General features: G+C 40.8%; 2 protein-coding genes across 3 annotated transcripts in view; one reads left to right on the top strand and one right to left on the bottom strand.

The window, feature by feature from the left end:
• The first annotated feature begins 1,081 nt into the window (after positions 1-1,081).
• nrbf2b (nuclear receptor binding factor 2b) lies at positions 1,082-5,998 on the top strand. Its single transcript, XM_032573769.1, has 4 exons — positions 1,082-1,303; positions 2,894-2,978; positions 3,513-3,553; positions 4,587-5,998. The coding sequence occupies exons 1-4, from the start codon at positions 1,211-1,213 to the stop codon at positions 5,277-5,279; spliced, it is 912 nt and encodes a 303-aa protein (XP_032429660.1). The 5' UTR covers positions 1,082-1,210; the 3' UTR covers positions 5,280-5,998.
• A 4,207-nt stretch (positions 5,999-10,205) lies between these two features.
• reep3b (receptor accessory protein 3b) overlaps positions 10,206-24,528 on the bottom strand; it is a 31,338-nt gene continuing 17,015 nt past the window's right edge. The window contains exons 3-8 of one of the 2 annotated variants that reach the window (XM_032573770.1): positions 21,955-22,031; positions 20,581-20,701; positions 20,336-20,449; positions 16,355-16,517; positions 12,099-12,232; positions 10,206-11,602 (exon numbers count right to left, since the gene is read on the bottom strand). In XM_032573770.1, coding sequence (XP_032429661.1) covers positions 11,525-11,602; positions 12,099-12,232; positions 16,355-16,517; positions 20,336-20,449; positions 20,581-20,701; positions 21,955-22,031 — 687 coding nt within the window. In that variant the 3' untranslated portion in view covers positions 10,206-11,524. The remainder of the gene's footprint in view (positions 11,603-12,098; positions 12,233-16,354; positions 16,518-20,335; positions 20,450-20,580; positions 20,702-21,954; positions 22,032-24,528) is intronic. The other variant, XM_032573771.1, reaches the window with a different exon arrangement.

Genomic DNA, 24,528 nt, shown 5'->3' with positions numbered 1-24,528 from the left:
AGGGACATGCCAGGAAAGGAGCTGTCAACCTGCATAGAACTTCCATTGCACTTGTGTCAGTACATTCATTTTTCTATCAAGGTTTGTTCTTGACTGTTTTGGTTTGTAAATGCAAAGCATTGATATTTATGTGTTGCATCACACTGAGTACATCTATCCACTGATTCATCAACCACAGCCGTTTTTAATGGTGGTTTCTGTGATTGACATTATGAACTCATCACCAGAACTTTCCTCTTTTGTCTGGTGTTGGAGTGTGTGGGAAATCAAAGGTGTTTGGCATGTAGTCAGAGTCGTATACATAGTATATGTACATATTGAAAGACATTTCGTTGCAAGGCACCAATAATAATAAAATGAATAAGTAATAATAAAAGAATCAATATGAATATAAACAATAAAAAAATTTATTAATGGGGGTTTACTAGTCCTATGGCATGAGGGATGAAGCTGTTGTGGAATCTGATTGTTCTGCATTTGAAGCTGCTGAATCTTTTCCCAGAGAGCAGCAGGGAGAACTAACCATGCTGAGGGTGCAAGGGGTCTTTTGTATTTCTCTGAGCCTTGGACAGGCAGCGTCTGCCAGCGGTGTCAAGGATGGAGGAAGCTCAGTCCCAGTGATTCTCACCACTCTCTCTATACTTTGCCAGTCAGAGGTGTTACACACTCCAAACCGTACAGAGATGTTGCTCGCCTCTCTATTGTCCCTCCGTAGAAAGGAGTGAGACTTAGAAAAACAGAGAAGCATAATAAAGTAACTCCAGTACAATGACGTGCATATGAATATATCAGTAAAGATTGGCAGGTGTTGCATGTAACTGAGATATCAGCAAGTGTGCACTACAAATCCGTTCATAAGGATCTTCAGGACAAACTCTTTTTCTGGTCCAAGAATCATGTCGTTTGTGGTCATGAGTTAAAATCCTGTAGAACCACACTACAGCCAACAGGTGTTCTAACTATCATTCCTTCCCTAGAACGTAATGATACCAGCGAGTTGTTTTGCCATACAAAAAATGGCGGCTTGCGTTCCCTCACCCCGAGATTTTGCCTATTGCGCGTGCGCCTCTTGCCACGTCTGAATTGACTGCTTGTCACGTCACGACGGTTTGCTGTACCTCTGAGTGCTACGAGGGCAACTGAGCTTCCTCGACTGTAATTAATTTCTTTGTGTTTATTATACATTTGATATATTTGTATTGCTGTGCGAATGACACTCCCAGAAGCTCAGAGGCACAGTACATGTAGAGTAAACCATCGACGAAGCGACACCATGGAGGTCGTGGACAGTCCTCTGAACCTGGTAAGTTCCCATCTTGATGTTGCAATAACAAGCTAATGTAAAGGAGTCCGTGTTAGCATGGTGAATGTTAACTGACCGACACGGTTTTAAATGCCTACACAGTGCCTTACAAGGACTTACTGTACAGTACTTACTGTACTATCGTGTTTGTTTCGGTTGTGGGTCAAGTATACTGCTTGTATGGGCATATTTGCTATTATAGTAGCAATATTTGTCCATACGTTGACCCTCGACTAATTGTCGCACACGTTTAATGTTTTTGTGTCATTAAACGACTTCAATCTTTTTCCTATCAGGCAACGACAGGGAAGAAAACCAATTATGTGAGCTGCTCAATACCGTCACAGCGGTTTGGATTTCTGATATGCTAATGTTTATGAGGAGTGATGGGAACTTATTTATTTATCTTTTTTTCTATGGATAACAACGAGGGACAAAAATACTTAATGAGAAATTCCTCGAGAACGGCATTTTTATTTAGCTTTATTTTCACAAATGTTAGTTGTGACATATCAATGAAACATTAGGTAATAATTTAACCATGTTGAGCTCTTGTATATGTTAGGTCAGCGGGTGCCCAGTCCTCTAGAGCTACCACCCAAATCCAACACACCCGAATCAAGTGAATGACTTGTACTGTACATCTGCAGAACCATATGATTCAGTTGTGTAGAAGGAGCTACTGCATCTAGGACCGTAGCTCTGGAAAAAATCTATATGTCAGAAGGACTTACCCAGTCTGTGCTGTGTGAGGGAGGATTTCCTCAAAGTTCACCTCTCTCAAGTTGCCAGCTGCATTGTGCTGTTAATTATCACCATAGTAACACTTTAGTGACATTTAAAAAGCAATATTTCAGCTGCTTTATCTGCTGTACTGTACATTTCCACTTTCAGCTTGGTATGATGATTTATGGGTTAGGGTAACCCTAACCCTAACCCTAACCCATGAAATTGCACCATCTCAGTAAAATCGGAGTCATAATTTCACTATTTACATGCATGCTCCCAGAAAACTATTTTTTAATAATGGATGTGCCAAGTGTTGGCGAGGACTCTGAGCTTCTTTGTGTGTGTTAGATTTAACTCTGTCTAAACATGTGTTAAGTGTTCATACAGTGTAGAGAGCTTGAAGATTGTGTGTGTATTTTAAGCTGTTTAATCCAAACATCACTGTTTGAGTTCTTCACTGTGTTATGTGAGCACATTGCTGTGGGATGTATTCTGTTCCATATATCTGTTTTAACTGGGAGGGGTCTCATGAAAAGGGACTCATGGCTGGGGATGATTATGAAATGTTTTTTATTGTTTCAGGGTAGGACTGAACCAATAAATTATCCCCAATTTCCTTAATTTTGGGAGATCGCTTACATGTAAAGCCGATCTTATCAAATGACCTTATCTTCCTCAGATAAGAGGTAACTTCAGGTTCATGGTGCCTAAAATCTGAGCTGGAAAGTTGGACATCTCTTATTAATTAATGCATATATATTGCAGTTGAACAAAGTGCAACTCTAAACAAATTGTTTTATTCTGCATCCTCTTCCCTGTTTCTACCATATTGCACACGTGCCATCATCTAACTGTGCTCAGGCACATCAGCAGTGCAGAAAGGCAGAACGTTTGGTCTCTGCTGGAAAGTATGAAGAGGCCATTTCCTGCCATGGAAAAGCTGCAGGTATGGTTTTCTGGATGTGTTACTCTTAGGAACTGTAAGAATAGAAACATTTATCTGGACTGCACTGACAAATATTTGTGTGACTATGTGGTCTTCCTAGTAATTTATTCTGTAAGTACACTCATGTCAGGCAGTAGTTCCAAATGTCACTGAGGCAGGCTGACTTTGAATAACGATGAAAACAGGTCACATCATTATTCTCTAATTCTATTTCTGTGATGCTTCAGTAATTTACTAATAAGCAAAATCCATTTTTCAAATGATTGACTTTATTGATGTTAATTTGAATTATTGGGTTGTATGTAATTTCTGCTCTCTTATGAATGAGCTCCACTCAGCATCTATTGAACTTCTCTTAATGATCTTCCACACAGCTCATCATTCTGATTCTTTCTGTATAGCTTCTTCATCTCTCACTTTGTTCCATCCCCATAGATCTACTACTGCCTCTAGTGGTATGGGGTGGTAATACAACTAACAAAGACATGACTGAGGATACTACATGTCATTCCCATGTCTCTCTGTCTCTTTTAGATCTTCTCACAGAAGCAATGAAGTTAACAGAGTGTGAGCAGGTGAGAATCTGTTATTCCTCTCAGTAGTTGTACTAAGTTCTCCTCCAGCACTGATTCTTGTTGTCAGGATTTTGAAATTACTGATCTAAATCCACTCTATGTATCTGTGATGGGTTACAGTTAGATTCATGTTGTTGTTATTTGTTCATGCTCATCCGATCCAAGGCATGTCAGGAGAGCCTAGTTACTGAATATAGCAACAGTTTTCCCAGCATTCTGAGGAGAAGCTGCTAACAGATTTAGCTAAATTCTCAGCTTGGCTCATCATTCGCACATAATGAGTCCTCTGTCCTTTTGTAAAACAAACAGCCCAAAACTTCAGCTCTTTTCTGTTAACTCCCGTCTTTCCTCTCCTCTCTGTCTGCATGACTTCATCAGCTGAAGCAGGTTGAAGCTTTTAATAGATGCTCTGGTACGAAGGTACTGCTTTAGGTTTGACACTCCCATGAGTCTCAGGCTGCTTTCAGATTATTCTTTCATTTCATGATTGCATCCGAGATTTAATCAATACTAAAACAAACAATTGTTTACTTATTTGCTTCAAAATCAATACAAACTGAGAAAATTCAATGAGCTTCTCACCCCTCCTCACTCTCTGCTGCGATGCAGCTAGCCGATTCTATTTTGAATGCTAAGGCAAGTTAGTATAGCCACCGATGACAGCGGATAAAGAGTTTTCCTGTAATAGCAACTTTTTTCTCCTCCATTAGCACTTTGTGCAGCGATTACATGAGTTTGAGTGACAGCGCTAAGCCCCGCCTCCTGGCTCTGATTGGTGCATTTCTTCAGACAGCAATAGTAGCTCAGTTAGGAGGTGGAGGAGATCCATGTTTTCACTAATACTGTCTTAACAGGGTTTGAATAAATATGAAAAGAATATATTTTTATAAAAGTTACATATTTCATTAAACTTGGGATTAGAAATAAAGGTGTACCATAGCTGTGTATTTTCTTTGTCAGCTGAGTGTTAAAAGTTATTGCTAGCGTAGTGTAGCGTAGCTTTATGGCTGATGTTGGTGTTCTGCTTCTGTAGGCCAGTCTGTCCATGGAGCTGCAGAGAGACAGCCATATCAAACAGCAGAGGCTGATTCAAGAGCGCTGGAAGAGAGAAACTCGACGTGAGGCAACCAGGGCGCGACCCGGTGCCGGGCCAGACCCCTTAACCAAAACCCAGCCGTCAGGTCAGCCCCCGGCTGCTGGCGCTGCCAGGCTCTCTGCTGAACCAGGCAGAGGAGTCGCTGAGCGAGAGTACGACACCCTGCTTTACCAGTTTCAGACTCGGCAGGCTGGAGCCTGCCAGCGTTTGACTTCACCGTGCCCTGGCTCCAAAACCACCAAGGATGATAAAACCCGCCTGGAGGAGCAGCAGACCACCATCGACGACCTGCGGCGCCTGGTCGACCATCTGATGAACGAAAACCAGCGGCTGTCGGCCGAGAACGAGCGGGTACGTTTGGAGAACGCCCGGCTGCAGTCTGAGGCCGCAGACTTTGGGGAGCGTTCTGAGCTCTGGGTGCTCCCTCATGCAGCGGGTGCCATGGGAACGGGAAGCGGGCAGGAAGGGAAGAACAGTGGGAAAAGCAAGGAGATTGCTATCCCTCAGCTGCCGCCGTTGGAGATGCCGGCTCAGGAAGATCTGTGTCTGGATGACCTGCCGCCCCTGGAACTGCCTGAAGACATTAAGAATGAACTGCAGGAGCTGCTGGACATAGACAAACTGGGATGAAACAATACTGAGCCACACACACACATGCACACCACCATCTTCATCATCAAACTACTAGCCCTCATGTCAGATGTGGGTCACTGACAGCTGGGTTCATGTGGGTTAAACCTAAAGTACAGACATGTCTGCTGTCTGTATTTTCAGGACAGGACTGTCTCCTGGACAAGACTGTCCAGGAGACAGTCCTGTCCCAGCAGCTCAACATGTTCTACTGGACTGGAAATCACAGTCAGATAGTAGCATCATTACACAACAGGGCAACTGTGGAGTAAATCCCTCTGACGTAATAGCATACACTCACTCACCACAATGATAACTTACCCAGGCTCTGTTATTCGCTCCTGTTCAGAGATAACATCAATCCTTGGCCTTTGTGACACTAAGAACAAAGTGTTTCATAGCAGGACATCAGGTGAGGAACAGAAAGCTGCATGTAGAAATTATCTGCAGCAAGAGTTCAGGTCATCTGGCTGTTACCATGGAGGATGCAGTCAACAACATTACATCACCTTTATGTTCCCCTCCATCCTTCTGCATGGTTGTGGATGAAAGAGCCCTGCCCCTCCCACAACATATTTGGGATTACTATCCATATTTCTGCACACAGATAAAGATGCAGTGAGAATCAGCTGCAGGTGAGCACATTACTGCTGCTCTCTGAAAATCATGGCTGCAGTTTTCTACCACTGTAGCAGACAGAAATTAAAAGGTTTTAATTATATGTGTGTGCTGTGATTTTTATCTCTTAAGCATTACAACATAATGCTTAAGGACAGAGGAGATGGTGATAGAAATAATGACCATTACATTTGGAACAGAGAGGGGGAAGTTTGGACCCCAGAGCTCACCAGCCCAGATGGGTAGTGCAGAGAGGCAGCATCATGTAGTTTTACTGCAGGAGGGACTGGTGCACTTTAGAAATCTATTTTATGTGGAAATATTGATGCAACATCTCAAGAATTGAACCCAAGTGGGTCTTCCACATGGACAGTGTCTCTGAGTGAACCAGCAAATTAGCTCCAAAGTAGCTTATGGACAAAAAATCAATTCAAAAATGTTTTCTAATTCCAGAGGTAAAATTAAATTGAACTAATATCACAGTTTTCTTCACTTATTGATGCTGATGGCTGTCGGCAGGAAGGATGTCCTCTAGCAGTCTGTATTACAGCAACTCTGGAGACACTGACAGGATCATGACGAGGATACTTGAGGTTGTCTATAATTGTGTCTCTTTTATTTATTTTTATAAAGAATCCTTCATGAACCATCATTTCCAGAGGTCCCACAGTCGTTACCAGATCAAAACCAGATCAGTCTTCTTTATCAGGTTGACTCCAGTTAACTCAGATAAGTTTCTACAAACCTATCAGTTTGTAGAAAAGGTTTGACCCATGTCATAGAGTTTAAAAGATAGTTATTCCTGATACTCACCAAATGAATATAAACCTCTGAAATCAAAGAAAGTTACATAAAAAAAAACACTTAAAATTTTATTTTTGACATTAAGTAAATGCAAATTCTAACTGGCCTGAAGCAAGAGAAGTTTGTTCTGATTCAGTGAAAAACATCTGACCTCTGGTTCATTATAAGCCACAGGTCACATCTGTGAACTCGATGCCGCTTGAATGAGTGACTTTAGTTTAGATCAAATGTTTGTAGTTTGCTTCAGTAGATGCACTAACCAAAGAATACCAGCAGGGGGAGCTCAGGTGTTTTTTGGACATTTTTTCAGCAAAACGGAAACTTCTAGACCAGGGGTGTCAAACTCATTTTGGTTTAGGGGCCGCACACAGCTTAATCTGATCTCAAGGGGGCCACACAAGTAAACTCATTGCAAGATTAAATAGAACTAGTAAAAGTGGACTTGTTGATTTTTATATTAAACAAATTTCACTTTTACAAAATATATTATGAAAAAGAGAGTTTTTAAGAAAAGCATGTGCAATTTCAACACTACTTTTACATTTATTTAAGTGCATTATGCATAAGAACTGATCACAGTGATTGTACAATGTTGCAAAACATTTATTCACAGTTTTTGGAACTTAAAAACACTGTCCTGCATGACATAATACATCAAACAGATAAAAATTAATAAATGATTTAAAATCAATTTTCCACATCTGGGAATCAATTTGAACAAATTGTCTGGCTTCACACATTTGAAATCTTCAGTGTCAGCTGCTTTAAACAGATATTTAATTAAGTACATTTGTCACCTTTCTTGTTGATGCATAAAATGTATACATATAGAAAAACTTACATACATAACATGTATTGCATGCATGATAAATATTTTACTCAACAAAACTCTTTTGTTGTAAATCTGTTACTGACTAGCACTAACTTTAACAGAATTAATTCAGCAAATATTCAAAGCTGTAATTTTTAATAGTGCAACGTTGACAGTAACATTCCATAGGATTTGGTTTTACTCAGTATTTGCCCCTGAAACTTGGCATCTTTTAGCCTGGACAAGTACATCAATATCAGGCATCATGTCCTGAGCAGCAGCCAATTTCAGAGTCTCATTTAAGTATTAAGTACTTATGTGTGAACTTTGAGCGCAGCTTTGTTTTATTTATATTCATTAGTGAGAAAATTTGCTCACAAAGGTAGGTAGTCCCAAACATGGACAACATTTTCGCAGCCAGTGCTGTCAGTTTAGGATATCCTGGTAGGAGACACTTGTAAAATGTGTCCAAGCCAACTGATGCAAATTTGTCCTTCAATTCCACGTCACACTGCAAATCAATGATTTCAAGTTGCATGTCAACGGGCACATCAGAAGCTCTGACTGTGAATGGTGAGCGAAAAACTGAGAATTCTGTCTCGAGTTCGCTAAATACCTGAAATCTTTTCTCAAACTCACTCAGCAACCTTGAAGTCGTATCTTTGTACCGTTTCACATCACGGTTAACGCTTGCTGCGCACACATCTCTTAGACAGGGAAGATGAACAGAGTCCCCGCTTGCCGTCTGCGTCTCCCATAACGTCAGCTTTGACTTGAATGCACATATGCATCCTTGCAACATTTTGTTCAGATTATTCAAGTGTCCTGTGATCTCAACCATAAATGCAAGGTCCTGCAGCCATAGCGGGCATTGTAATTCCTGAACAGGTTTACCTTTCTTCTCCATGAACTGTCCAATTTCCCCCATGTAGATCAAAGAAGCTCTTCAGCACAGCACCTCTACTTAACCATCTAACTTCAGTGTGGTATGGTAGACCATGGGCAATGTTGCATTCACTGAGAAGGCTGTCAAACTGACGATGACTGAGAGCTCTGCCTCGGATGAAATTGACAGTTCGGACAACCACCTCCATGACGCGATCCATTTTTAACGACTTGCAGCAAAATGCCTCCTGATGCAAAATACAATGAAATGTCCAAAACTCACCCCCTTTATTTGCAGCTTGTACTTTCTCTCTGAACTTTGTCACAACACCTGTCTTTTTCCCAATCATTGACGGCGCGCCATCAGTAGCCAGGCTTACGGCGCGGGACCAGTCCACCCCGACTCTGTCCAGCGCTCCAGCAACGGAGCGGAAAATGTCTTCAGCTGTCGTGGTGTCCGGTCATGGGCACCAACTCAAGAAACTCCTCTGTGACAGTCAACGTCTCGTCAACTCCACGAACGATTATGGCCAGTTGAGAGACGTCCGCAATATCAGTAGTACTCTCATCAATTGCAACAGAAAATGCGAGAAATGACTCCGTTTTGCGTTTGAGTTGGTTTCCAAATCTGCCGATAGTTCCGAAATTCTGTCTGCCACGGTATTTTCTCGTCAAGCTAATATTGGCAAAAGCTTGTCGCTGATCAGGACACACAGTTTCGGCAGCCTTCAGCATGCAGTTCTTGACGAACAGTAAGGCTTTGATGCTAACGCTATTTGGCTAGCAATTAGCTAGCTGGCTTTCACCGCAGCATCACTGGCCTCTCGACTCCGGGTGAAAACAGATTGCTGTTTCCTCAGACCCGTCAACATTTCATTTATCTTCTGTTTTCTCAGTTCTCCGTTAAAGTGCTTGTATTTTTCGCCATGCTGAGTTTCATAGTGGCGCCGAATATTGTATTCCTTAAGCACCGAAACCTGCTGCAGACACACAAGGCGCACGGGTTTTCCATTCACCTCCGTGAACAAATGAGAAGAAGTCCATTTTTCTTGAAAAATCCGACACTCTGTGTCTACCTTTCTCTTTTTTGACAAAGACATTTCGTTGATGAGGTTGCCAGGACCAAAGTAAAAAGCTGGTAAAGCAATAGAATCGAAGCCGTTTACAGGACCTGAAGCTCAGTGCTGCCATCTGCTGTTAGTTCCGATGCAGTGTTGCATCATGTTGTCCACTCTGAATAAAACACAGCGCCCCTCGTGGATAATATAGGAATTGCAGATTTTAAATTAAACGAAGTACATGTTTTTTTTCAATAATCGTTGTTGAATAACGATAATGCATTTAGCCAGCGGGCCGGACTAAATCGTTCGGCGGGCCGGTTCCGGCCCGCGGGCCGTAAGTTTGACACCCCTGTTCTAGACATACGAGATGTTCAGACATGCAATCTGTTTATGTGTAATAACTACAGTTGAATGTAGATATTTATATAACCAACTTTATGTTTTCAACATCTGACAAATAATCAAACCAAACATTTCCTGTTTTAGGTCCTCTCCCACTACTAACATTTCTAATTGCTAAATACCAGAATCAGAAGTTTTAAGAAATTTTGAAATTCAGAAGTTTGCTACTGAACATTTCCTCAGTGTTTGGTAGAACTACCTACTACACTGTCTGACATGGCTCAACATCTGGGGTTTTACTTCCACAAACATGGTTTGGTCTCATGGTTTGGTCTGTCTCACAGTAGTTTACAGGATGTTTGGTCTTCTTACATTTTCTCATGATGTCATACAAGGAAGCAGTGGTTTAGAAGTCCTGAATGGATGCTTTTATTGCAGTGATTTTGGGTGATGGGAGAAACAAAGAAACAACAATGTCTTTAGAGCATAAAAGACAATAAAAGCCACATTTTTTTTGCCTTTATATTGACAGGCAGATTTTATTTTAGTGTATTTTCATCAAACTCATCAAAACATTTTAAAAACTGTGTCCACACAGCCGTGGTGGGCACATCGGCCTTTGGTTTAGTCAGGTATGAGCATTAAATGGACATCAACACGTGAGCGTGTGCTGCTGCACATTTGCAGGTTGTTCATTAGGATGTTTAAAAAACACTGGCTCAGAGAAATGCTGAGCTCCACAGGAAGCAGCAGTGCTGCGGCTAACATGGTTTGGTCTGTCTCCACACAGAAAACTAGATCAGAGATGAAAAACATCAGCACATATAAAATAATGGGAGGATATGCATGTGCAAATTATGCTGTTACAATAAAAAGCATATAAATCACAAAAAAGTCATAAAAAAGCAAACCAATAACACTCAGAATAATTAAAGCTTGAAATTTACAACCATGATCTTCTCCGGGTAGATCAGTGAAAGTCAGAAAAACTAGCGAATTCCCCTTTTTGACAGAATGAAAGTGTTGGGAACACTCCAACAGGCCTGGCTTCCTGTCCATCCAGGGCCAGCATGTTCCCCCTTCCTGTTCTGAGACATGACTCAGCTGCTGCCACGTCTAACAGAGGAAAAGCAGCTGAAAGCAGCAGCACAGTCAGAAATGCTCCTCATGACTACACTGAGGCTAAAAGCATCGTTTTGCTTCAAGCAATGGTTCGAAAACAGCACTTTAATTGATCCAACATAGAGAAACAGAAAATGGTCCACATGAGTTCAAACCAACAAGTCAGACGTGAGGAGGTCCATCAACCAGAAGAACATTTCAGTTGATGAAAATAATATTTTATTCTGATTATGGAGTCAGCTATTTTGGAAAGCAGAAGCATAAAATTAATACTAAAGCTATTAGCAACATTTGAAATCCCCAAGCCACAGTGGTACCACGTTATTCATATTAAATGAAAGAGCAGATGATGAGGAATGTGTCTAAAAAATAAAAGACAAAATATTTCCCACTCCTATACAGTAAAAACCCATCAGTCCCAGTGAGAGACGACAGACAGACCATAATACCCCTGGACAACGCTCTGAGGGGAAACACTCTGAGTTGCAGGTAATAAATATGTCAGCAGATTGGTCATCACAGAGTCCAGCAGAGGGAAACGTCAGAGTGGGAAAACAAGATGACAGCATCATCCACCAATCAGCAGGCAGCTCTGCAGGGTCTCATGACGCGCCGTAGTTAACGGAGCTCAGCGCCGGCCTCTTCTTGCCTTTGATCTTCAGTGATCCATAACGAAGCTGCTGGTGACAGAAAACACAGAAGGTGCTTCAAGATCAGCTCGCTGGAGGGTGTTACTGCTGAGAAACGTTCAGCTCAGCATCTTTAGCACAGGTGAAGCTGTGAAACCATTTGGAAACTCACAATTAGTTATTGGCAAAGAAAAATGTGGGGACTGTCTGGTTTTAGCAATGGATTAGTTTCAGTGGAAAGCATGCAGTCATCATTCTATAATAGCCTCTCATACAGGAAACTACAACTAAGAATGTTCCAGTTTAAGCTTAATGTTAGAAGTTCAGCTGCAGCAACAAAGATCTGAGAATGTTCAGGAACTCAGCACCTCAGTTCCAGTTAAAGGATCTCTCAGTGCTTGTTAAATCGTCTGGATTTGCCTGGAAGCCTTAGATTTTTTCCTTTTTTTTGACGTATTGAAATAGTGTGTAAATAAATGCCCTGTCTGTCCCTTCAGGAGTGTATTTTTAATATTTTCCCGGTCAGCAGGGTCAGGTGGACACTTACGTCTTTGCGGACTCTGGATCTTGTGATCTTGACGCTCTGGGAACGTCTCAGTCCTTTCTGACTGACGGCCTCATCTTCAGAGAACGTTGGCTCGGCCTCTTCATCAGACCCATCCTCCTGCTCATAGTAGTACTCTGGAGAAACAAAAGACACACACACACAGTAATCAATGAAACCATGTGATTGTGTGTGAAGCTTCCTTTGATGAGCTGATTGACTTCCATCTACCAGGAGGAAATCATCGGGCCTCTCCTTCCCTCATCAGATGTCAGTTTCTGACATACGGAATGTTACATGTGGTAAAAATGTATATATGACAACAAACCTAACCATATGGGAAGATGATCATTATGATGTGTACTGTGAGAGAACTGTTCAGAAGAAGAACAGTGAAAAGTAGGCTCAGGATTTAACATCAGGCAGGATCCTCCATGTCTCACAAGGTCTTGTGAATGTTGATGACTGTAGCACCGCTGAGGAGTTTCAGCTTCCTCTCGGTCCACATCAAGCAGGTTCCCTTCCAACCCCAATGTGTGTTCATGTTTGTGTGTCTTTGTGTTGCCGGTGTGTGTTAAAGAAGTCAGGGTGCAGCTGAGCTCAGCTGTACCCTCATGTTTCTGCTACCTAGAGCACACACACACTTAATCGGATTAATCATGATGAATCAGTTATTGAAGTAATCATCAACTAATTGCTTCTAATTGTTGGCTGAAAAACAACTTGCTTAGAGCAATAATTAAGCCAAAACTGTATAAAATATAAATGCTTTGTGCATTTAAGACAAGAAGAACCTTCTTTGTCTCTGTATGCTCTAGCCAAACTTCTCAAATGGCATCGTTTTAGCTTCACCTGGTTCCAGGGGTAAAAAAAACACCTCATGAGCATGACGAGAAGTTCAGGAACTCAGCACCTCAGTTCCAGTTATAGGATCTATCAGTGGTTGTTAAATCATCTGGACTTGCCTGGAAGTCTTTGATTTTTTTTGTTGACGTATTTAAATAGTGTGTAAATGTCCATATGCAGAAGCCAAACAAATGCCCTGTCTGTCCCTTCACTCACAAAGGAAACAACAACAACAATAATAATAATAATAATACAGACCTTTGGGCCAAAACACATTACTTTTGTTTGTGGTATCAACACAAAGGTGACACAAACTTTAAACGCTGTGATTAAAGTCAGAAGAATGGAGACAAATTTCACATTAGCTGCAATTATTTTTGAGTCAGAAGCTCAGACTTTCTGCTCTAAGCTTCACCAATAAACCAAAGGGTTGAAATGAAAGAAAAAGGTAATCTTTACTGCCATCTTGTGGTAGACTGGCTGTTTAATAAAACACATAAACTAGTCCAGTTTGAGGACTTTAAAGAATATTAAAATAGTAAAAACTAAAATTCAGAGTGAAGCAGATCCAGCTCAGAGCTTTTTTTGTTCTGAATTCTGTAACAACACAAAGCTTAGCTGAACACACAGAGTGACCCTGCCCCACCCAGCCCCACCTTGCCTCGCCCCGCCCCACCTTGCCCCACCATGCAGGCCAGCCCACATCTCTGCCCGTTCCTATCCAACAGGACCTTCTGACTCAGCAGCTCCACGCTCTAACCCACACCACCTGAAAACAATGGCTTCCTTGCTGCTGCTTCCTGACCTCTGACCCCAACAGCTGTTTTACCAGGGATTTCCTGGTTTTGTTGCAAGTGTGTGCTTTCTGTTTGTTTTGGGTCTTAGGTCGTCTCTCCACTTGATCCAAGGAAACAGACAGGAGCCAATTAGAAGAGATGTAATGGGACCAAACTTCCCAAGAGATCAAGAAACACCAAACAACTGACTGAATAAAGAAAATACAGCACTTCCCCTCAACTGTTCTCCATGTTATCCACTGATGGAAAAAAAGCCTATTTTTTTTCATCAACTTCAGACCTGATGCTCCTCCTCCACAGACCAATGAAACGAGGTCTCACTGCGGCTAGCTGCAGATACTCTGCTGTTTGTCCCACAGACCTTCCAGTCGGCTCAGAGCTCATCTGTTCAGAGTCCTGTCACTTTTAAAAGAGCTTCTGTTTCAAACTCTATCAAATATGTAAGCCGGGATCTAGAACATGATGACATGGTGAGGAAATAATTCAAATAATCAATGATGGGTTGGACCAGAGACAATTAACCCAGCAGAACTCTGAAGTTTAACTCCCAGCTGAACCTCTGGATTCCACAGAGTCACTTCTGTGGTAATTCTCTCCAACACCCTGAATGTGAAGGACAGAGCCAAATACCATTCCATCAACCTTCAGACAAAAACATCGAGAAGGTCAGAGAGCCACAGAAAAGCAGCCCAACAATGCAAGCTTCCTCAGACACGTAACCGGCGATGTTTCCCAGGCTACGGTTGCCTAGACGCCAGCTGTGCGCTGTCAGAACTCAAAGCTGTTGATGGAAAGATAAATCAATTTCAATCTTTTACATCTACTGCAACGCCACTAATTACCAACATGTGTGTTCACAGGAGAGAATGTGTTAGAATGATTCACACAGATGCACCCCACTGTAGGTTCCCATGGCAACTCACTGGCAGGTCTGTAACATCAGCAACAGAGCTGTGAGCCAGGAGTAAATAAATCCAACAGGAATATTTGTTGACATAATTTAATCCACCTGTACTCCATGTATCTGGCCACTAGAGGGAGCTGTAGAGCAGATGAGGTAACCCAAGGTTCTGGCTGCCTGAGCTGAATATATGATGCCTCCATGTTCACTCCATCACTCCTCCTGCATCCATCCTTGGAATCTCTTTTCTCCTCATACATATTCCTCTTCAGCTCTGTCTTTTTGAGCTCCACTCAGAGAGTGTGTGTGTGTGCATGTGGGGGTGGGCGCGCGCGTGTGTATTAAAAAGACAAGCATAGAAGGAACAGTGAGTATGTGTTTGGCATTCTGCTGGCATCCCCACTCCACCTCATCTCATCTCATCCCTTCTGTCTGCTGGGAAGTCATCTCACACACACTCTTTCACACACAGCTGCTGAGTGCTTTCATTGAAATGCCAGCCAACCTGCAGGGAAGGAGGAAGCCGAGGAAAAACAGCACACAGAGAAAATCAGTCCAAACAGCAGTGGGCAAAGTGCAGTGATGACAGGCTACCTGGATCCGTTTCTAATGCAGCCAGGAGGCGACCTGACGATTAGCAATGCAAAGAATGGGAACAGGAAGTAGCCGTAACCCCCAGAAACCAAGCCATACCTTAGCCATGAACAGGTTTATTCTTCAGTTTAGTTTCTGGAGCCCTCTAGGGTGTGAATATTTATATGATCTGTGTTTATTGTGAGAACATCACAGCTGTGATCAGTCCTAAAACATTAAAGACCATAACTACTCCACTAAATACATACATTAGTATATATTTTGGGTAATTTCTCCATTACATAATATAGAACAGCTGTTGTTGTTTATTTCAAAGGGAGAAGGTAGATTACAAAATATCACTGAGTTAGCCACAGATGCTAGTTTTCATCTATAGTCCCTCAGGGTCCCATTGATCTAAATACAATATATTACAGCGCAGTTACAGGTAAGTTAACAAGCTTCTTCCATAAAAAAAGACAAGAAGACTAATAATAATAATAATAATAATTGTTCATCTTTTCCTTTTTCGTATTGGTAGCAGCCAGAGCAAGGACTAGAGGAAGCTTCATGAAAAGAAGAAAATAATTTGTTTTTATTTTTGTTGTTATGCGTTCAGAAACTTTGACTTTTCTGTGTCTCAAATGTGATCCTGGAGCGTCCGTGTTTAGATCCTGTGGTCATGAGTTTGGATTTTAACATCACAGGTTCTGGTAAAGGAGAGTATTTATGACTGACTCATTCTGGGACAGAGGGAAACATTTCTCTGGACTTTCTCCTGGACGTTCAGAGCAGTGCTGATGTGGACACATTCTGTGCAGGTGAAATTCACCAGAACTCCTGATCAGAGGGAAACGTTGTGGGTTTGATTCCAGCTTCCTCCTGCCATAGGTTATTGTGCCCCTGAGCAAGGCTCTTAGCCACTAGTTGCCTACCAATGTGACGGTGCATGAAGGTGTGTGTGTGTGTGTTTGTATATGAGTCTGAATGAATGTTTTGGTGAGGATTGGCTGGAGGCTCCAGAAATGCATGAAAGTCACAACAATATCCTAATAAGAGAGAAATCCAAACAGACCTGTGTGTGTGTGTGGTGTGTGTGTGTGTGTGTGTGTGTGTGTGTGTGTGTGTGTGTGTGTACGTACCATCTCTGGAGGCCGGGTCGATGTTCTGGGACCTCCTGGAGGCCGGGTTAGCTGAGTGGGGGTTGTACGGGTACAGCTGGTTTCCTCTGTCGTCCTGCTGGCCGATCTGCGTCAGGTCATGCATGCTCAGGCTGCGCAGCTTCTCTGTTATGGCTCCCTGACCCTGACAAGCCAACAGGCAACGTTACTGCACACAGCTCAACACTTCTCTCCATTACTGTCTACATGTCAGACAGTAAAGTAATATGTGAGAGGTGAGGCGTAGCTCCAGAAAAAAAAAGACCCTGTTTGTTTGGTGTTAAACAAAAAAAATCTTAATTTGCTCTTCTTATTCAGAGGGAAACAATTAAAGATGAAACATTCAGAAAGTATAAGTAAACCTCTTCATGGTTCATTCTAAAAAGCATAAACAACATCTTCTATCAAACACTGGCAGAAACATCAGTTCAGTGAATTCCTGACTCTTCATTCAAGCAGCAGTCATCTGTCTTCACAATTCTCAGTGTTTGCATCATTTCTCCTGCATCATTCATTCTGACTCAGGTCCAGGAGTACAGAGAAGTAAACGTCTCCTGGGAAACTGCATCCTGAGCAGCAGCACAGACGCTCAACTGGAAAACTGCCAACAGGTCAAAGTAAACTAAGGATTATTTTAGTAATCAAGCAGTCCATTGATTATTCTGATGATTAATCAGATACAAAATTGGCACATTCTGCAGATTTTTCATTTAACCACTTAAGTCTTTTCATACAAAGTTGGAAATACATTGAAAGATGCAAATAAACAAATAATCCAAGTCATTTCTTAAATGAGAAAATGAAAATTTTATTGCCTAAAATGCAATAGCAGCATTCCTATAGTGAACACAAAGGATGAATCTTCAGCTAATTGCATACATCTAACATCAATATCTTCTTTTTCTTTTTTTTTTGATTAATCGATTAATAACTGGATAGCTAATGGTGCTTTTTATATGGACTTTGAAAGAGGTGAGGCTAAATCTGCTACTTGAGGACTTCTGGGTAGAACACATTTCTAGATAAATTAGGTAGTTTTGTTTTCTTATCTTAAATTCCAATTTATAGTTTTGTAAAGTTTTCGCTTAATTTCTACCCTGAGTGTGTTGTTCTTTCAGTAAACAGCCTTTTTAATCTGTATGCTCTAGTTAACAATTATTGACTTCTAAATTAGTCGATGGCTATTTCAATAATTGATTCATCGCAATGAATCTGATTGTGTCAGCCTATACATTAGTTCTGTTAGAAAAAAATACAAAATATTAAAAATGATGAGAAGATCAGTAACTAGAATGTTCTTGCTCTCTCTGATTATCACTGAGCTAAAGATGCTAACAACATGAGGAGCCACTCTGTGTTAGTTAAAGAGCCAACACATTAATAAATCAGTCCTGTTACATTAATAAATGAAGGACAGAAAGGTTAACGAGGCCAAACTGAAATACAGACATATGAAATATGATCCTTGCCTTCATTTATTTAATAACAGATACAAAATTTCTTCATGCTAACATAGTTAGACAGAGTTAGACAAAATGAGTGGAAACTACAACAAAAGTAAGAAAAATAATAAAGCCTCGTATATGAAATAGTCAAAGGTAATTTGGGAATCATAGTTGCAAAAATAGAAAATATTTTTGGCAAGACATTGAATTATTAAATCCATACCAAGTTTTTGGGTTGCAGGTCTGAAAGCTTCTCCCTGTTTAGTTCTAGGGTTTATTTATTAGCACATCACAAGAAAATGATCTGGTCTTTATCAGAGGAATCACTGTGATAAATTAAGTACACCGTTGCTGTAGACTGTGTTTAGAATGCTGAGAATGCTAAAGTAAAACTACTAAGCAGGCAGACTAAACGACAGAGCTGATGGCAGTGAATCAGGACTGAACAAGTAGGAATTCTAAGGTTTTCTTCTCGTCTCTGACAGGACTGGCAGCAGGGATTCAGATCGAAGTGCTGCAGAGACAGACAATCCAGACCTCATCATGTTGGACTGAAGAAACAAATATCTGCAAGCATCAATGAACTGAAGTAACACTGAAGTGCAATGGGACCTCAGCTACCTTCACACAGCAGGTCTTGATGCCTGTTGTTGTTGTTGAAATTCTGAATCAGATTTTTGTGTGTGTGGTTGTTCATTCTAATGAATGATGTGACCAAAATCAGACATCTGTGAACGGTTTGTGTCCCCAAAGCGACCCGCATGAGCAGAAGAAGAATGCTGGTGTCACACAGCAGCGCTCTTTACAGAGGCAGTAATGGACGCCGCCGTCTATGGAGGGAATTTAAAGTTCTTGAAAGCTGGCAGCATCGTCACAGGATCAGAACCAGATGAAGGGAGCTAATAAAACAAAGCACAACTTGTAGCAGCAGCTTTTAGCGGAACATTGACTGCAGCTTCTGGAGAGAAGTCTGGATGTGGAGCTGGACCAGGAGTGGTGCACTTCAGAAATGTTTCATCATTTTCAGAATTAGAACTTGCAGCCATTATTTACATCAGAATTCACTTAGTCTACTCTGTCACCCTCACCCAATCAGTTATACTGGGAAAATGGATGGAAGGATAATTCACACAAAAGCATTATTATATTAAGCCATATTCATATTTGCAAACATCGCAAAGGTATAAAGTTCTGCTCTCAAATTGAAAATGTAAGCTCTTGATAATTCAAATTTTAATTCCTCTATGAGCAAATATGATTAATTGGCAAAGAGAAACTGCACATAAAAGTATCTCATAAAGCTAGCTTCTATCCAAAACAATATTCACCTCGGTACTGACAGAATCAACATTTAGATTGATACGGTTCAGGATACTGAACCGTAGTCAGATATGTATCTGATTTAGTTCTACGTATGGGAGGAGCACAGACTGGATTTCTTGGGGGTGAAACGATCACACTTGTGCCGTTTGGACAGAGTTCATTCAGATATACAGTACAGACCAGAAGTTTGGACACAACTGTGTGTCCAAACTTTTGGTCTGTACTGTAGGTTGTTCTCACTCACTCTCATTCAGATCAGTTCAGTTGTAGGGTGTACTTAATTTTCTTACCAAACATTTTTCCACTTTGGTCACTTTTTGGTTTAGTAACTAATGTGTGTTTTTTCATAGACCCTGGTGGACCAGATCATTGCTATGATGTCCTAATATAATAAAGCATAGAGTCCATACCCATGGCTGTATGCTGAGAGGATGTGATGGGCAGCACTGTATGAATAAGCATGCTATTTGCTGTTTACCTCTCAGAGGAGCATGCTGAGGTGCACACACTTTGAAGGATGTCAGTGCAGAGGAAGAAAAACACAAGTCATGTTAGGGTCAAAGGAGACAGTGAAGACTAGTTCAAGTTTAGAAACATTGATCAAATGTTCCCTTTGCTTCATTCCTTTCTGAAGAAAATGTCTCTGATGGAACTGATAGAACTGCTCCTGGTGCAGTCAGAACCCGGCGGCATCCACTACGTTAGAACGTCAGAATCTACCCTGCCAAAGTGAATTTTCACAACTACAATACATCTAGAAGAGTTCACATCCCTGTTAAAATGCAGGTTTTGAATCATTAAAAAGTAGAATATAATAAACAGAGCTGAAGGATCCATTCCATTCATGAGATGGAAGCAAATATAATAAAATGCTCAGGAGAACATGAAGTATGAACAATATTTTTGGAGAAAGCAATAATCCACATTTTTGTTTTAAAAAGAGTGACTTGATAAAAAAACAGCAGTGTTTCAAAGCATCTGCCATCATTGTATAATAATTCAGTTCAACAGATTTATGACTTGAACTGGTTCCCATATCCAGACCCATTTATCCCTGTCATGTTAGTCTGAACTCAGCTGGGAAGTGTAGCTACAAAGAAGCACACCAGTGGAATACTGGACACATTTACATTAACACATGATTTCTTTTCATTAAAAGAAATGCATTCAAAATGGAAAATGTTCTTTCACTCACCTTGACAGCAGCAGAGACAGCAGCGGTAGCCGCAATACTTAATCCCTGCTTCCCAAAGTTCACCATGGTCTCATAGCTTCTCTCTTTGGCCTGCACGATATATTCATCTATTTCCTAGATGGATACAATCAATAACACTCTTACTGGGGACAGTTTAATCAGGTAAAAAGCAACAGAAGCAGAATATTCTCAACAGAAGTTTAGCGTGTACTCAGAGGCAGACAGAGAAAGATGGATGGTCGTACTCTCTCTCTGGAGGACAGCAGGGGGTGCAGACACTTCCTGTAAATGAGACTTGCTCCTCTGGTGTAAGGCGACAGCAGCCAGATCACAAAGGCCATCTTCAGCTCATAGTACAGAGGGAACCTGGACAGACAGAGAAACTGCTCGCTCACATGGGGCTCAGGTCTGAGCTGCTTTTCCACCTCAGACATGCAGCCAACATGGCCACTTCCATCAAGTAAAACATTATGTTAAACTATGTGTGACGTAGCGTAACTATGTCAATAGTGTTAAGAAGGGCGCCTACAAATTAAATGTATTATTTATCTGAGTGGAGTTAGCCCCCTACTCTCTTCAAATTAAATGAAATTGGTGTCAAACTGTTGTGCTACATTTGTGCATCAAAAAGTTAAAGATTAAATATCTCTAGAGATTAACAGAGATCAGTCCACATTTACAAAATCAAGCAAATTTGGCATCAATCAACTGTGCTGCAAATATTTTTGCTGCACAAACCAGCACAAATGTAACTTAATGTAAATTGATTGACACCATATTTTATTTTATTTGGGTAAATGTTGACTGGCTGGTTGACCTTTGATGATCCCTAGAAACATTATTAATATTTTTAAAATGATAGTGCCACAAATGAAAATGTTTGCTGTTCAAACATTTGACACCAATTTTGTTCAATGTGAAGAAAGTGGGGGCCAACTTCACTCAGGTCTCATCATTAGGTGAAGAAAAATGGATTCAGTTTGACATCATTTATAAACCAAGGAATGAACAATGGACAGATAAATTGACCACAAATTCCTTCATTTTGGGAAATCGCCGACTGGCCGATACTTATGTGAAATCAATCTTATCCAAAAATCTGCCCTACCTCTGCTAGAAAAAAAAGCTATTTTAATAATTTTGTGCTTTTTGTTTTTATCAACAGGGCATTGTTTCAAATGTCAAGAGAGTTAGTCAACTGAGTACTGAGACTAGTGTACTGAGAGAAGATTAAAATAATCTAAGTGGTCAACTACAACTCAGTATCAATCATTTTCCCAGGGTTGGCACTAACCAGTGGTGGGCTGGTTAAATACTGAAAACCTGCAGCATATGTCTTAGGTCATTCATAATAACTGGGCTCTTTGTGTTATAGTCTGTTGACAAAAATACTCAAATGGTCAAAATTCTGATTAGAATGTCAGACCAGAAAACTAGAAGCCAGTACTGGCAGGAACAAACTGAGGTTAGTGCTTTTAGCTGCAGGATGTGCACAACATGCTAACTACGTTCAAATGTGTCTGTATGCGGGTGTGTGTGTGTGTGTGTGTGGGTGCGTGTGTGTGTGTGTGTGTGTGTGTGTGCTAAGGTTAGCAATGTGCTTCATTCAGGTTACTCACCAAGCTACAGTCAGGTCAGTGATTGTCTCCACGACTGTATACAAAGCAAATACAATCCAGTACATCATCCAGCGCACCTGAACACACACACAGAATCACTACGGTTAATCTACACACACCTGAGCTGGATTGGTGTTAAACACTGCAGAACATCACCATTAATACAGTCTGGTAGACATGTTATGGAGAATCTAATAACATGCATCTTAATAACAAATGCCAACTTAATGTGTGCTTGTCAAACCATAATTATTTACCTTGATATTATTACTACCATGACACGTTATTTTGACTAACATTTGTGAGTAAAATAAATAATTAAAATGAAACAGGGACTGGAAGCCCAAATATTAAAACAAGCTTTTAATCAGATTATTTCCTTTTCTCTTTGTTTGATCCATCCTGGAACCCGTAGCTGCAGCAGCAGCAGTAAAGGGCAAACAAGATGAGCTCGCCGTCTTTCTGCTTTTTGCTGTCTTTCCTAATCTGTCACTTCCCCATTCCTCCTAAAGGGCTTCCCAGGCTCTCCTGGCTGCATTTCCATATGAAAGGCAGCAGCAGGCTGTGGCAGCCAGACAGTCACATGGCCAGCTGGAGTAGAAGCCAGACTCTGCTGCTGCATGACTGAACACACACTGACAGGACCTGAGAAAATGTCAGTGCATGTGCTCTCATCTCTCTCTGCTGGAGAGATGAGAGTGAGTACAGAGTGTGTGTACTTGGGCAGAGAAAGCATGTAAACCAGAAAACACTCCAGCATCCAAGGGGTTTTCCACTAAAGGAGCTTCAGAGATGGAGCAGCGTTGGTGCTGCGGTCTGTTCTCAACCAGCGACATATAATTAAAAACAATACAGCTCCATGGGGGCCTGGAAACCCATAGCTCCATCATGTTTGAGCTGTCCTTCAGTTCCTGCCAGATTAGCCACATGTTGTCCTGGATTTCTGTATCAGAAGTGCCTTGTGTTTCATGCCTTCTTCTAAACAATCCTGAATTCACTAAAACTAAAACCTCAGCTAACCAAATAGTGCGCCCCTGATACTTGTCCAGCATGAAGTTTACAAGAATGTTTTGTCACAGTGCCTAAATATTCATCCCAGAATAATTAGGATGAATATTCTACAATCTGTCTGTTTTTTAGGGGTCAAGTTTAAACCCCTGCTGGCATATTTTTACTTACCAAAATATCCTTAACCTTTTTACTTTCCACGTAACCTATAGTTTCCAAAAAGCTCAAGCATAGGATCTCCACCCCAAGACCTCAGTACAGGGTTGTACTGAGCTGGAAAACCTTCCAAATATTTTGACCGTGACATAATGAATCCATTCATCTGTTTTCCTCAAGGCCTTCCCAGGCCAGCCGAGAAACATAGTCCCTATAGAGCAGGGATTCTTAATCTTTTTGACCTCGGGGTCCAATTTTTCTGGTTCAAAGTGACCCGGGGCCCATTTAGCCATCTATTGGTTTACCAAAGTGACCTGGCTTTTGTTCTACATAAAAATCAAATCCATGTATGGTTTACCATCAAAAACATAAAATGAAGTGACATCATAATGTGATAATCACAAGAAGACTTACCATTTGTAAGCAAATCTGCACATAAAACAACATTGTGAACAGGCCAAAAAATTATGGAACGGATCAAAATGCAGCAAGAGTAAAATTCTGAGATGGAAAGTTCTTGAAAAAACAAAAACATTTGAACTGTAAAATTTAAAAAATTTTAGACTTTTGAAACTCAAAAATTCACGTTTTTTTCTAGAAACTTGGCTAATCTCAAGATTTCAGTTTTTTCCAAAAATAAAATTTAGATTAATCTAATTATTTTTGGTTTTTTGGCAGAAATATACTCATTTTTTATATCTACAGTGGCCCTAATATGCATAGATAAACTGGTAAACTGAGAGCTTCACCTTGTGACTCAGCTGTCTTCACCACAGCAGACTGGTACAGCCCAACCTACTGCCAGATGAGTCGGCTCCAAAAATCAACTGCATTTGAGGGAGTTTAAAAAGATGTTATCCTCATGTAGACTCTGATTACTTAATTTGCCACAAGGTGGCTTATGTGAACCTTAATGCCTGTTGATGAATATTCTACACATAGCAGTGATCATATTGGAATAGCTCAGGATTAAAATAAATTAACCGCATAGCCATTTAGTGTGCAACTTTTGGCTTAAATTTCATACCAAATGGCAAGATTTCTAAGTACTACATGACTTACAAACAAACAATCTGAATCTGTTTGATTACATCGTTGAACACACGTCTGGATTAATTCGGTTTATGCCTTTCTATATAGTCATATTACATTAGGCCTTTGATGTTTTATTATGTGTAAACAACAAAACATAGAATTCACAGAATATATTATGTCATCTGAACTAGATTAGATCACTTCTATTTCAAAACTTGTAATCCAACATTGTCCAATGTGAACTGGATTATTTCAACAGGTAACTTTAGTTTTCTCTCAGTTTTTTTCCCCATAGGGTGTGAGATAACGCTGCCATCAACTACACCTTCTCCCTCTCCTGCTATTAACTTTTTCCTTTGATTCTTTACTTTTAAA

The sequence above is a fragment of the Xiphophorus hellerii genome, chromosome 10 (assembly GCF_003331165.1).
Source record: "Xiphophorus hellerii strain 12219 chromosome 10, Xiphophorus_hellerii-4.1, whole genome shotgun sequence".
In the NCBI taxonomy this organism is placed as follows: Eukaryota; Metazoa; Chordata; class Actinopteri; order Cyprinodontiformes; family Poeciliidae; genus Xiphophorus; species Xiphophorus hellerii.
Note: the sequence above shows the minus strand (reverse complement) of the source record. Positions and strands in the feature narration are given on the sequence as shown.

What these genes read in the sequence shown, in the direction of transcription:
- nrbf2b (XM_032573769.1), top strand. Translation starts at nt 1,211, where the DNA reads ATGACACTCCCAGAAGCTCAGAGGCACAGTACATGTAGAGTAAACCAT. An exon ending in TGGACAGTCCTCTGAACCTG is followed by an intron (nt 1,304 to 2,893) that starts GTAAGTTCCCAT and finishes AACTGTGCTCAG; the next exon opens with GCACATCAGCAGTGCAGAAA. An exon ending in CTGCCATGGAAAAGCTGCAG is followed by an intron (nt 2,979 to 3,512) that starts GTATGGTTTTCT and finishes TGTCTCTTTTAG; the next exon opens with ATCTTCTCACAGAAGCAATG.